This window comes from Pelodiscus sinensis, chromosome 2 (genome assembly GCF_052426305.1).
Source record: "Pelodiscus sinensis isolate ZL-2025 chromosome 2, ASM5242630v1, whole genome shotgun sequence".
Lineage (NCBI taxonomy): Eukaryota > Metazoa > Chordata > Testudines > Trionychidae > Pelodiscus > Pelodiscus sinensis.
In genome coordinates, this window is record NC_143053.1 from 147,019,449 (window position 1) to 147,034,362 (window position 14,914).

Below are 14,914 nucleotides of genomic sequence, written 5' to 3' on the forward strand. Positions count from 1 at the left end.
CATTGTCTACACTGGCCCTCTTGCGCAAAAGCATTTGCGCAAGAGGGCTTTTGCCCAAATGGGAGCAGCATAGCATTTGCGCAAGAACACTGACAATCTTACATGAGATCGTCCGTGTTCTTGCGCAAATTCAAGCGGCCAGTATAGACAACTGGCAAGTTTTTCCGCAAAAGCAGTTGCTTTTGTGGAAAAACTTGGCAGTCTAGATGCAGCCTAAAAGTATGTCGAGCAAAGTCTTTTAGGAAAGCTTGCAGTGTTCTCAAGTTGATTGTCATTATGAGATATGCAGACAGACTGGGGTTATGAATTTATGTATTTGTGTTTACAGAAGATTGGACTCATATTCTGAGGTGTAGTTCCACTCTACTCCTGTGGGAGGAGGGTGGTTAGATAGGGATGAGCTGCCTCCCTAACCAGATGAGACTACAAGTTAAACCTCTCTGGTCTGGCACCCTCAGGACCTGACGGATGCTGAACCAGAGAATTTGCAGAACCACAGGATGTCAATACTGTAGCGATTGGGTCTTGTCTTATTTTTATTTTCCTGAGATGAATAAATGGAACAATGCCTGCAATGCTGCTTAATAACATATGACTGTATGGATACACCCTATAAAAGCCTATATCTGGCCAAGGCTTATCAGCTCTCTTCATAACAAAGTGTTAGTTTTGTTACACAGTTTTATTGTATTGGCACAAGGAAATAAGTAAAGAAAGCATAATAACCATGCTTAGCAGCATTACTAACTTTCCATTGCTTGTTGGACTCTTAGAAGACATTTAGGAGTAAATAATCACTAAATAAATAGCACAGAACACTGAGAGCCAGGACTGATGACTGCAAACAAATTTTATGGGACCGCAGGAAAGTTGGCCACACCCATGATAAACCCAGCTAAACAAAATCATGCTGGACCACAGATGTTGCTGGACCAGAGAATCATGCTGGACCACAGATGTTGCTGGATCAGAGAATGCCAGACTAGAGAGGTTCAACCTGTAGTTCCAAGCACCTAGCACTGTACAACCCAGGAAAAGACAAATGATGGGCCATTAGACTGATTGGGAAGAAAATTGTGAACCCTTCTAAAATGGAAAGAGTTTGAAGTAAAAGGCATCCTGAAACTGAAGGGCAGTGACTTAGTGGCTGCTGTTCATGAAATGCTGGATCCTCCTTTGCCTAAGTTGTATGCTGGGAAACTGTTCAAAGGCAATAGAGAATAAGGAATATTTTAGAAAAGGGATTTAACTAACATAGAAGTGTAAAGCCTGAGAATGCACCCTTATGTTTATTTTCTGTGTAACTTGTATAAGTTTGCTCTACTATTTCATCTCTGAATGTGTGGCTTTTCTATTACATAAACTTCTTGTTTAGTTCTACACCAAGCCAATCTCTGTTGTACAAAACTGTGTGGAGCTGATATCCAGGAGGACGGTTTCACACCTCCTAGGGTTATGAACCAAAGAGAAAAACTCTGAGTGTCTTGTATTTAAGAACTCAGGGAGGGTACATTTAGAGAGACGCAGGATTGAAAGGCATGTTAGTGTCATCGTGCAACAAGTAACAACACTGGTGAAAGCCAGGTGAGACCTTGTGCTTGTGGGCAGGCCACTAGTGTCAGGGATCAGGACCAAAGCTGCACAGCATGAAAAAAAAAATGAGCTGGATGTGACAGAACCCCTTTCTGATCTGGGTGATCCAGTCAGAGCATAGTAAGGACCTTTAGGAGTTCAAGGAAGAGAGTCTTCTCCTCAGCCCTTGGACAAGAGTGATAGTTGGAAGATCCACACTAAAGGGTCTGGATCTTTTCAATTTTGAGATTGTATCTTTGAGGTATTCAATTTACCCCTTCAAATGCATTGCTTACAACAAAGATACAGATCTTAGCTCTTGCCTCAAGGGTGTGTTCACAACCACTATTTAAAAATAAAAAATGGAACAAAGAAGATGGGTGCCATACCTCCCCCCCCCAACACACACACCCCATTCACTCCAGCTGCCTCCCTTCCTCCACCCAGAGATTGTGTGTTGGCTTCCTAGACCATAAATTCTTTTGGATGCCCAACATAATCCAACTTGAGTTCCTAGAGATAGACTCTTAGATCCATGCAATATTAAGCACTTAAAGATCAGTGGCCAGAATTTCAAAGGTACTAAGCACCCAGTTTCTAATGAAGTTAATGGGATCTATGGTGGTCCAGCATTTTTATGACATTGCACATCTTTATTTGAAAATTTTTGCTCAAGTCTCATGTTTTCTTGAGTAGGCAGGAAGCACAGTGGGGGTTTGTTATTCAGGTGAAAATTTCTTCTTGGTAAATTCATGTTTATATCTTACATTATGAACCATACACAAGAGGCCACAACCATTTCCAATAATGTTGTGCTTTTGGTAAACAATTTTTCCTGTATCTACCTAGCAAACAGATTGAATGGTATGGCCTCCAGTTTCCTTTTGTCTTTCATCCTTCACTGCAACTACTGATACAAATGAATTGGCAACTATTGTGACAGACTGAAGCCAGCAGTATGCCACACTCTGGAAGGCAGGTACACAGGGCACTAGATAAGTGGTTTTCTCTTTCCAGAGTAAACTACTCAAGCCTGCTGCAATAAAATGAAGACAGGAAAACACCTGGGGATAATTGACTAGATTGCTCCCTCAAGCAAGTCACTTAACACCCACAGCCAATTACAGCCAGTGGAGTTGCTTTAAAAGGCCTCCCATAGACAAGGAGAGGGGGAAAACAAAGAGTGATGGACTGGAAGGAGAAAAAGGAAGAAGCTGTGTTTCAGCTGACAGCTGGTTAACTGGTACCAGAAGGAGACACTTTGGAGAGGCTGTTTGGGAAAGTGGCCCAGGGAAAAAGCTGCCAAGTCCAAAGGAAAAACAACCACTGCTGCTGCTACTTTAGGGTCCCTGGGCTGGAACCTGGAGTAGTGGACAGGCCCAGGTTCCCCCCAAACCTTCCCCCCATACACCAACACAGAACCGGTCCCAAGAAGGGAGACCAGGACTATCAAGGAGCCCTCACCCCAAAACCATGTATTAGCCTGTAATGAGTATGGCTCACTAAGCTGTGGACCCTGCCTCCTGTAAAGAGAAAGGGGTTGTGTATAGGACCACAGCCAGTCTCTGAGGGTAATATTACCTGCCAGTAGCACAAGTCTCACGGGGCATGGCCAGAACATTGCTACACTATAGAGTCTGTATGTGTGTGTGCGTGTGCGCGCGCGTGTGTGTGCATGTGTACAGTTCTAGTTAAGAAAGGCAAGTCTGGTTCCCCAAAGTCCCCTCTACATCACAGCATCAGCCAGGCTTCTGAGGAACATTTTTACAAACCTGTTCACCTGCTGGATTAATTAAGCATTGTTCTATTTCCAACTGAAACTGCCCACAGTTCCTACACCAAACAACAGATATCAATATACGCCACCTGCCCTGCTCTTTTGCTACAAGTAGGCACTTCATACAGCTTTCTGGCACAGAAACAGCTGTCTCTTTGAATAAACAGACTGGTAAAAGCCAGTCTAACACTTCCATTTTTCTCATAGACACAAAATCTATTTCCCAAAAACAGTGGCATTAACCAAAATGTGCTCATATGCATGCATATGAAAAGTGAAAAATAGGTAAGCTCACTGCAAATCAAAATTCAATGTCTAAATCAACAACATATTCATCAATAATTTTAAGCACTGTTCACACTGCTCTACTAAACACAATTTATAATACCTTTGATTTTGCAAGACGCTCTATATTTTCAGTGGGATCAGACCCCATAGACAAAAAGCAAGTCAAGGGTGTTCGACAGTCACTTTCAGACCACATTGCTTCCATATCAAGAATAAATCCTTCTGCATATTTCATGCTGAGAGATTCGGCAATGTAGTGCCGAGCCTGCAACAAACATTTCCAAATACACATTAAATACTCTTATTTGCATACCCCTACCCACACGCAAACCCAATGTCTATTAACATCTGAGGAACAATTCATGGATAACCATTGTGGGATGGATGGAGGAGCTTGATCTGACTTTAATTTTCAATTTAACCTATGCTCAAGTTACAATCTTTCAAATATTATAGGTTTAAATGGAAAATTTCTCAATTGATGGTGTCCTTTCTGGAACTGACCTATTCCTAGTCCAAGACATATGGGCATCACCTCTCCTCCTGCAAATACTGGAGGCAGCTCAGATTTTATCCATAATGTTCCAGGCCTTGTCCATGTCTCCTTTACCCTCATTTCACAGGAGTACTCCCAAAGCTAACTTGAAAGAGTAAATTCTGATTGGGATACAAAATACAACCTTTTTGGCAGGAATGCCTCTTCAAGTGTAGTAAGTATATATATATATATATATATGAATACTGAGGAGTTCCATTACAAAAGCAACTGGAAGGACTTATGCTGGGTGTGAGTGGGTTCATAGTGAACTACATTCTTCATTATAGACCATAACTTCTCCCCAAGTCCAAGATATGTGACTTAGTAAGCACAGTAGGCGAATCTGAACCTTTCTACAGTTGGTCTATCAACAGCTGTGCAGACTTGGGTGATGCAGTTGATCCAACTGGCAATGGAAGATTTAGAAGTTTTCAGACCCCAGAATATAGGTAGAAAGGAAGTGAATAAAGATATTTTTGCTTAACTGCTCAAATTCCACTAAAATATATTTTAACTTTTCCTCTCACACCTAGCATGTGCCATGCTCTTTTTTTCAAAGGAACAATGCTCTCCTAAGACGCATGGGATAAAGAGTTTAGCTTTGTAATGAACATTACTGAAGTATGCCACAGGACCTTGTTTTCATGGAAAATGCAGTGATGCTCATCCCTTCTAAGACTGGAAATTCTGGAATATCTTGATGATATGATTACAATCTGGACCCGTCATCCTCCACTTTACCATTGGCTGGGAAATGGAGGAGAACATTTCTGAGAGTTCCCAGTTCTTCCTCAAGGAAGGAAGGAAGATTTGGAAAGAATGTCAGACTCATTGCCAAATGGTTCAGTTATACAACTGAGAATGCAAGAGTCTTTTTTTTTTCTGGGCCAGGAGATTTATTCCCCAAAGAATGCCTGATCAATGAGGACAAAACCAGTTGCTAGGTTCCAAACACTGAAGAGGATGGATGCATCTTTGTTGACTTGTCTCTGGAAGAGTCTTGGTGGATGCAAAGGCCACAATAAGCTAGTGAGGCTCAGAGTTCCTTCCCCCGTCAGAATGAGGGTTCACCGACTGGGAGCAATTGTGATCAATAGAGCTCCCCTCCTCAGACTCCTCCTACTCACACAGATAATCTCTTGGCTTTTGCCTACTCCATGTGGTGATTTATGACACGCTGGGCAAACAGAGATTAAAAAGGGGTAGAAATTTTGCAGTATTACTTGAGGAAAGATCCCTAAAAAAGTTGACCTCTAGATGAGGTAGGGACACTATTCCAAAACTTTCTGTAAGAGCTGGACTAATGGCAGATGGGAAAGGAGAGTGTGATAATACTCTTTAGTCCGGCTCCAGACATAGAATTTGGAGTGAGAGTGGAAGGGGTATGACAAACAACAGATTAAGCAGTTTGATGGTAATTAAAAAAGAAAAGAAAATTGTTTTGTGTTGGTCTGGTCCATATTTGCAATGTGCCTTCCAGAGGTTCAAACCAGAGAGTTTTCTTTCCACAGTTTATGTGAAGAAATGAGACTGTGTCTTTTGACTATATCAAAATGTCAAATGTCAGAACCGTACTGTATAGCTGTGCCAGTGTGGAAGACCAGTAACCCTTCCTGGTATATAAAGCAATATAATAGTTCTAACAAAATAATTAATGTTAATGCAGATTCCTTTTTAATTTCTTATAACCAGCTATATAAAAAGGATTCATAAAATATTTCCAAACATTCAGAACAGGCAATTTGATTTCTGCCAGATATTTTGTGGGAAAACCAAAGAAACTTGTACCGACAATTAGGGATGTCATTGTGTAGTTGCATACATGATTACCTAATAAGAATGGGATGATCGATCAGTCTTGTTGACTACATGCATTCCTCCCCCTTGCTGCCTCTGTATCAAAGGCAGCAAAGGAGGAAGAGTGGAAGCTGGTGCCCGTAAGGGGCTGGCTTCAAGCCGGTTTCCCATGAGCCCCAGATCCATTTGCCCTCTGCTGCCACACTGTTGTTTCTAATAGAGAGGCAGCAGTGCAGAGGGTGAGGGAGACAGGCTGGAGCCAATATGGGGAGCCAGCTTTCAAGCAGGCTCCCCACGTGTGCCAGCTCCCCAGACCTGCCTGCCCCCCACTTGCTGCCTCCTACAGAGGCAACAAGAGGGGGGAAAGCAGGAGCCAGTGCTGAGGAGGGGTGTGTCTGAGCTCCCCACAAATGGAGGTTCCATCTGCAGGGAGCTTGGACCCCCGCGGACAGGGGCAGCAGGTGGGAGCCAATCCGCATGGGGAGCTGCCACCCTATGCTGCTGTCTCTGATAGGAGTGTGGGGTGGCAGAGGGCTCACTAGGAGTGGGGCCAGGAGCACACTGGCTGCCGGCCCACCACTGGGACTGTCAAATAGCTGTGTAACCTCTAAGATTTCATGCAGTTACACGACTATTCGATTACATAATATCTAACATCCCTATCAAAACCCCTACCTTATGGGTTATATCACGCATTCAATTCCTCTTCCTCACCTGAGCAATGGTATGATCAGGACACCAGCTACGGATAAGGAGCAGTTTACGGAATGTGTCCAGTAAACTGTCATAGCCATCAGGAAGAGGCGCCTCTTCAGGTGTCTCTTCATCAAACCAGGCTTTCCAGGCTTTTTCACTCCTTGTAACTTGCCCCAGAAGCTGGTTAAAAGGGTACAGATTAGATAACTGTACAAGATTGAGCCATGTCATGTCAAGGATCCACTTCTTTGGCTTCGGTTGTACAGAGTTCAGATCCAAACTTGCACCTCCTGAAACGTGAAAAGCATGATAAAGAAAGCATTCATTATTTAAGCCAAGAAATTGTGAGTCAACAACGTACTTAACTCTTAGTGGTAACAATCTTACGGAATTTGCAAATAGAGCTTTGGGCTCCCAAAACTGCATTGCAAAACATCATTAATTCAGAAGGATTTAATTTAACCCAAACCCCACAAAATGGAAGGGGAGAAAAGATGGTCTTGTTGTTCACATGCAGGAGGAGGAATCGAGAGCTCTGGGCTCTTAGGGCATGACTTTGAAGTGTGGAATGTCTCCTGAAGAGTAGAAAGTGAAAGGCTCTTAGCATTCCACGGGCCTGGTATCTTCATTTCTCCACAATTCATTTTTCTCATCTGCAAAGTGGGAATAATTGCCTTACAACGAGAGTGCTGCATGAATGCCCCGAGAGTAGGAGAGAAGATCTAGGAACAGTCACATCCTCCTTCGTCTAGACCAGAAAACTTGGCCAAGAATGAGGAAGCACAGGTTGAATCCTTGTCAACAGCAGTACAATGATCAAGCTTTTCTTGCACTCTAGAAGGCACAGCACCTGCTTGCACCACCATTCCACCCAGGCTAGTAGATTAATGAGACCACCATTGAATCCTTAACTAATGTTTGTAAAGCACACTGAGATCTTTGGATGGAAGGCACCAAATATAATTAGTATACATATTGCAAAATACTGGTTTGGCACCTCATGGATATAATTAAATAGAAACATAGTACAAGAGATTACCTTTGATGAAGGTCTGAAATTCATTGTGAGAAATTTTCTTGGCCTGCAAGTCAATCTTCAGTGCCATGAGCAATGTGAAGAGGAATTTGTGATTTTCATATAGCCCTCGCACAGTGTACTTGTATACTTCATAAGTGAGATGCTCAATTACGTTGGCTACTCGTTTGGCTGTGATCTGAGATTTCACTGATCTTTCCACGGATAGATCAAAAATGCCAAGGAACTGTCGTAAGGACGTCTGGTACATAACATTTACCAAGCTCATTTCCACAATTAGAAAATAAAGAATGCTGCCACGACAAGCAACTGGACGATATTCTTCACGTGCGGTGTTGATTTTCACCTCTGTCTCAGCTGCAGTGTTTAGCTTTTCACTCACCTTAAAATCAATTGAAAGACCATGCAGTTTAAGTTGTGTCACTTGTGATTTATAAGGCAAATATACAAAGAAAGACATTGATTAAGAATCAAACAGTATTTTTATTTAAATTTTACTTTGTTGTGTCTTTACTTTGCTTGTGTGTCTCTTCCCTCCCTTGCAGTGCTTGTTGTAAGAGCTTCAGGGCAGGCACTGTCTTCACATGTGTTTGCACAAGCACAGCATGCTTTGATACTGCCCACTCAGCATTCTTTTATAATGCCAGGCAGAGTTGTATTTTCTCTAGAGGATGCAAGGCATGCTTGCAGAGGGCTCCCTGTGCTGCTGTGGGGCTGCTGATACCTGATCTCTGCAGCTGGGCGTGAGAAGCTATGACCTAGCCAGGCAGTGCAGAAACCCTCAGCCATTATTGCCAGGAAGGAGAGGATAAGGACGAGCTCCCAGACACGGGAAGCCACCCCAACTGATGAATGGATCCTGCCAGGGGCTCGTGTGTCTCTTCCCTCCCTTGCAGTCCTAGCTGGGGAGGTCTCTTCTCTGCCCTGCCAAGACCACAGCCCTCCTCTCCCCCACAACCCTTATGCTTCCAGGGATCTCATGTCAACATCTCTGGAGGACATGTACGGAGCCCTCTGCAGCTCAGCTCTCCTAGGAGTGAGTAAGCAGCTCCTGGGCTCTCTTTGCTACTGCAGCCAGGCCGGTAGCACCCAGTCCCTATAGGTACAAGATGCTGGAGGGAAGGAGGGAGCCTGCATTTGTGCCAGCTTTATCAACTGATGGTTCTTTCGCCAATTTCAGTGTGTCTGCTGAATCTGGCATTTACTGGTCTTTATTCATTAAAGTTAAAACCTACCAGACCTACTATTTGTTATGAAGTCAAACATTATGCAGTACTATAAAATGCAGAACAGAAACGGAGAGGCAAGTCTGTTCAGACAATATCCAAATAACAAAGTATGTATCTGAATTTATTCAAAAGTCACCTCTTCTGCAGTTGTTTTCGTGATTCTGAGGACTTCTATCAGAGATTCATCTTCAACCAGAGACCCTTCGGTGCTGGTTAGACGGAAAAGAAGACTGTCTTCAAGATCCTGCATTTTCCTCTTGTAAGATGTCACTTCTTCCATCAGCTTGACTCTTTCTGCCTCCAGTTCCTGTAGAAGAAAACATTAGAATCTTTAAAATTCACTCAAAGACTACTTAAACCCACGCAGAAAATGCATAATTTCATGCTTGACAGAAAGAATAGGATTTTTTCTACTGTCTCTCTAAGACACATACTGGTAAATGTTATGTTCAAACAGGCTGCATACACAAACTGTATTTATTTGAGTAAAGGAGCATAAGGATTAATGAAAATGTAGGCTGAGGAGCAGAAACAATTCCTGACAAAAAAGTCTATGAAGCTATGGTAAAAGATACATTGTTTTGGGTAGCTACAATTAGACTGGAGAAAGTTCTGGAAAATGTAGGGCAGGCATTCATCTTGCATAGGAGGGGAATTGGATAGATGCCCCATTCCATTTCTAATTTCTGTTATTCTTTGGATTAGCTAAGTACAGTTTTTCCCTCATATTATAAAGCAGAAGATGCTCCAGTGACGAACATTTATACAATGTGAAATGTCTATATTTCTACACAAAGATGGAAAATGAGAAGGCCTTCAGCCCTTTTAATTTGATTTGTGTTGCTCCAGTGCCATAATACAAACCCAAAGATGGGGTAAGTGGCCACCTTTAGAGTTCCTTTGCATTGGGGTATGGCCAGGAAGGGCCCAGCTACTGGAATACTCTCTTGACTAAGGATCCCACTAAGCTGCATGGCTGTGCAGCCACAAAGCTGCCTAATAAGCCCAGGACAGAAGCTCAGCGCTGCCATGCACAGAGCTTCCATAGCCTAGGGAGAGGTGCTCTCAAATGTGAATTATACAGTAGGGTCCTGTGAAGTTCTTGTAGCCCTTTACTCCTTTTTTCCTGCACAAATGGCCTTTAACACCTGTTTTGTAACCACATTGCTATATACTTTGTGTTATATCAAGCACCACCCCATTATGGTCCCATGCAGCAATTCTATTTACAGTGTCATTGTGACGGCGCGTTGGGGGTCCCCCGTCTCCTGCACCCCGAAATGGCACAAACAGACCGCACCAGCCGGTGGAATAGAGGAAGTTTATTGCCTCTCCAGGATACAGCACAGCACAGATGTAAACTGGTCACAGAGCTGGGCTAGGATGCCTCAGGCCCCCTTGAGATGGGGGAGACTGGGCCCCTAAACTCCAGCCTCTTTCCCTAGGCTGTCTCCTCCATGCTCCCAGACAGCCAGCAACTAACTAACTCCCTTCCAGCCCTGCCCCCCAGCCAGGGCAGCATTCCCCCTTCCTTTGTTCCTCTCCATGGGGGGTGTCTGGCCACTGGTTTGCATAGTGACTCATCCTGTTTTGCTGGGTTGTGGTACCCACGGCAGCCAGTGGGGGTTACCCCAGAGCCAGCAGCATAGAAACCAGCCAGGTACCCCCACTACGTCACAGTCATACACTACATTCATCATCCCCTTTTGCCTGAGCAAGGAGTCTCTTGTACACAGAGGTCTCCCTTTACCCGGACCTGCCCTCCCACTCCAGCACTTCCTGCCTATGCTTTTTATATCACTTGCATGTTAATGGACTTATTGGCTTATTAATTTCTTAGTAACCAGGCATTCTCTGATCACATAGGCCTTGTTATTGCTGCTAATAGTGCCCAAAGAGCTGGCTGAAGCTCCATCTCGTAGCACTCTGTAACAGGCCCTAATTCAGCAGAGTACTTACACGTGTTCGTCTTTAAATATATCATTACATTCAACTGAATACACAACATTCATTCCATATTTAATAATTTAATGTGTCTCTTTAAAAACTGTCATATAATTCTGCCCCCGCCCCCCATTTCCTCCTGAATTAATACCCTATTTGCTAGGCTTCTGCCTGCAAAGGATTTTTATGGCCACCTCAATTTATAATATCAAAAAATAGCATCTTAGAAGAGAAGTAGTGCCAGCACTTCGCTATCATGGAGCAAAAGGTGCCTCTATAATTATCAACACCCCAAGTGGTTTCAAGCAACATCTTTCTAAGCTGAGAAGAATACAACTTCCACTGATTATTCATTGTATTGATTACTGTAGTAGCCTTTAAGAATGTCAGGGCTCTTTCTTTCATTTTTAATCTCTTGCTGTAGGTCATTATTTGTGTACTTGCCTTCCTGACTATAACAGGAGGCCTGTTTTTCAGTTTCTCCGATCCTGCCTTGTCTTTTCTTTGAACTAATTTATCATTATCAGGGCTCCCTTGGTTTGCATTTCTGTGGCAGAACATTAATCTTTTCTTGAAAGAGGAGGGATGCCTTTTATCTGCTAAAAAGGGAGAGGTTTAATAAATGTTTATCATTTCATAACTGCATCCCAATGCAATAGGTAGCGCTAGCACTAACCAAATATTCTTCAGTGCCAGTTTGCAAGGCACTGACTGATAAACTTTCAACAAGCAGTCAATTAAACCATGAAGGGGGTAAAGCAGAGATGACTAGAAAAGGTCAAAGAAGGTAAGAAATTATGTTGTCAAGCTTCACAGAGTTGATATGAGAGAGTAAAACACTATCAATGGGATTTTCAAAAATACTCTACACTGGCCTAACTCTTTTTCCAATTGAATCAACAGGATCTTCAACGGACACAGTCAGGCCAGAGATGAGCACATCTGAAAATCCCATGCTATATTTCCTCAAACACTAGAGACAGGCCTGGGCTCGCAAAATGGATTTCAGTTCAGGAACCTGTTTTCATGTAACAAATTCATTTTTTAAACGTTCAGATTCATTTTGGTTTTGTTGTTTTGTAACCTATTCTTCCTTCAGTCACTTCGATTTGGTATCACTTAACCTACGTCCTTTTGTTAATGAGCTTGTTCTACTTTCATTCTAAACCAACCCATGTTTGTATTTGAATTGAAGCCACTGTTAAACCAGTTAAAGCAACGGCCTGTAGTTCTGTCCTTTTAAAAGGGTAACAAAGCTTATTATTGCTCTGAGCATTCTAGGAAAAGGCTGGACACATCAGGGTATATGGTTTGCAGGACATTTGGGACAGGGAGTATGTTAGGGGGGGTCATCCTGCAAACAGTAATCAAGGCTGGTTGTAACCACAGGGGGACTGATACATTACAGGCATACTGCTGGGGTCACAGCACTGAACCAGGCCTGCACAGCGCATAGACACTGAAGGAATCACATAGTTGTTAGTCGGAGTCCAGGATGAGAGACACAGCAGAGCATTTAAGGCTCTCAGAGTTACAGGGCAGGCAGTGACACTGCTTCTCACTGGTCTGGGTTTGGCTTTTATACAAATTGAAATATTACTAACCCAAAGATCAGCATTTACCTGTTTTTCAGTGAGAATGACACGGCCAAGGAGCTGATCTTCCAAGCCTTTCATGGTAACAGTAAAATCAATCACAGCTGTTTTTGCACTGATTTCTGGAGTATAGGCAGGATTAGCCAATTTAGTTGTTAGATATAGAGTAAATCCCTTCATTACATCTACCTCCTTGTCACCTACTTTTACCTGAAAGTAAAATATATTTATATATTTCATTTTTTTTAACAGCTGACATTCCAATAAACAGTTATTTCTTCCAAAGATCTCTCAAAGAAAAATCAGACCAATTCAGATACATTATTTAATTTATGTAAAAACAAGCAGTCCTGTGGCACCTTAGAGTATGACTACACTGCAACACTATTTCAGGATACACAAAATATCCCAAGTCTTCACAACAAGCCCGTTATTTTTGGCTCGCCATTCCAATATCCCTGTAAACCTCATTCTATGAGGAGTCACGGACGTTTTGGAATAGCACTTTATTTTGAAATCTGGTGCTGTGTAGACAGTGCCAAATGATGAAATAAGATATTATGAAATTGCATCGAAATAAGATACTCAATTTGTGTAGCTCAAACTGCGTATCTTATTTCGAGTTACGGTGCTGTGTAGCGGCACCCTTGGAAACTAACAAAAATATATACAGTATCATGAGCTTTCATGGGCAAAATCCACTTCTGCATATGAACTTGACAGTTCACATAAGTGATAGCTGTTTGTCTGTTTAAACATTTCAAAGGTGCCAACTGCTGCGGTGTCTAGTCCCCAGCTGATATCAGATATCTATGTCACTGTCCTTTTATTTTTTCATGTTCAAAATTCATCTTACTTTATGAGTTGAGCCAGATTTTATGAAATTTTTTTCCAAAATGTTATCAAGAGCAGGATCGAGTTCTTCTCCAACATCTTCTATTAACAAAGGTCTTCCCAGGGAGAGACAATCTTCTAGGTGACTTCTGAAGTATTTGTGGTTCAGAGATGTAACCTATGAAGATATACTTATGATAAAATATAGCCTTGCTTTATACAGTGATCAACATAAAAGGACGAAGAAAGGCCCTTTGCATTTCCTCATTGCTGTCTACTTTATTTGCTACCATCATAGTAGTATCTGAGTACCTCATGCATATGATTAACTTTATCCTCACAACACCTATCTGAGGCAGAGAAATGCTACAGTGGATAATCAGGGCCACATATTGGGAAGTGGTGGGGAAAGCCATCAATTGCCATTGACTTCAACAGGAACTCAGCATGTCACAAGATCAAATTTCTTCCCAAATCTCGAAATATTAAATCGTCTGGTCACAATTTATTTATCATTCTTAAATTGCACGCGAGTCTGTTTCAGTCTTTGGATGAAAATAGAATCCAGTTCCTGCCCAGCTTGTTAAACTGTATTTTTTCAGGTGACACTATGATACACAAACAGTTAAATGAAGAAACCCCTTGCCTAGAAGACACGGAATCATAGAATTGCAGGACTGGAATGCACCTTGATAAGTCTTGCACTGAGACAGGACTAAGTGTTACCTAGCATCTTTCTTTATACTTTCTCAATTAAAATGTTTAGAAATGCAGTACATATGTATAAAGCTTTATATAATTGAAAAGATTGCTACTATATATGATCATACTTTTACCCTTGTGAATACTAAAGTATATATAAAATCACCATGACACTGTGCCAATTGCTTCTGTCAAAATGAGGTTGATGGATGAAATGAGATTAAGAAATTAGATAAACACAACAACCCTAAAGGAAATGACAATGTCCCAGATGTGATGTTATACCCTAACTCACCCATCCAAGGATCTGGCCTAACCCTTTTCACCCCATGACCTCTAACTGTAAAGCCAACCTTACATAGGGAGATGCTACCATGGAGGTTTTCAACAGGTTAACTGACAGAGAAGGAGGAGGAACGCTGAGGAGCAAGAACACTGTTTGCCACAGCCCCAAAGGCAGAAAAGTTGAAATGGAAGGATGAAGGATGAAAGCCAAAGAAACCACCATGTCTGCTACTGGCAGCAAGTAGGGGCGCATGGCCACCTGGCCAGACTACACGACACCAAAACACAGCTGTTAATTTTGATTGGATGTATTCCTGGAGATTTCATCACATGACATAATCTTTAATTAAAAATTAATCTTTAATTCCTAAAGATGTCCGACAATCCTGGAGGGCTGGCAACCCTAAGAGCAGCCCAAATTCCAGAATTGTGAAAGGTTCTGGGCTATGAGAGGGTGGAGGGGAAAGAACAAAAGTAACTCACTACCTCTATTAGATTAACAATAGATGTATTTAACGAAAAATGGGACAAATGAGATTAATTAACTTTTAAAATTAATTTGATGGAAATTTTACAAAATCAATATGAATACCTTCTGGAACGCAGAACCTATAATGAATC

General features: G+C 42.1%; 1 protein-coding gene across 1 annotated transcript in view; it reads right to left on the minus strand.

Annotated features, from left to right (window-relative positions):
* LOC102447295 (dynein axonemal heavy chain 5-like) overlaps window positions 1–14,914 on the minus strand; it is a 290,514-nt gene that overhangs the window by 61,685 nt on the left and 213,915 nt on the right. Inside the window, exons 64-69 of the mRNA XM_014581788.4 lie at window positions 13,329–13,484; window positions 12,500–12,682; window positions 9,070–9,240; window positions 7,708–8,086; window positions 6,687–6,958; window positions 3,738–3,902 (exon numbers count right to left, since the gene is read on the minus strand). Of these exons, the coding sequence (XP_014437274.3) occupies window positions 3,738–3,902; window positions 6,687–6,958; window positions 7,708–8,086; window positions 9,070–9,240; window positions 12,500–12,682; window positions 13,329–13,484 (1,326 nt within the window). The remainder of the gene's footprint in view (window positions 1–3,737; window positions 3,903–6,686; window positions 6,959–7,707; window positions 8,087–9,069; window positions 9,241–12,499; window positions 12,683–13,328; window positions 13,485–14,914) is intronic.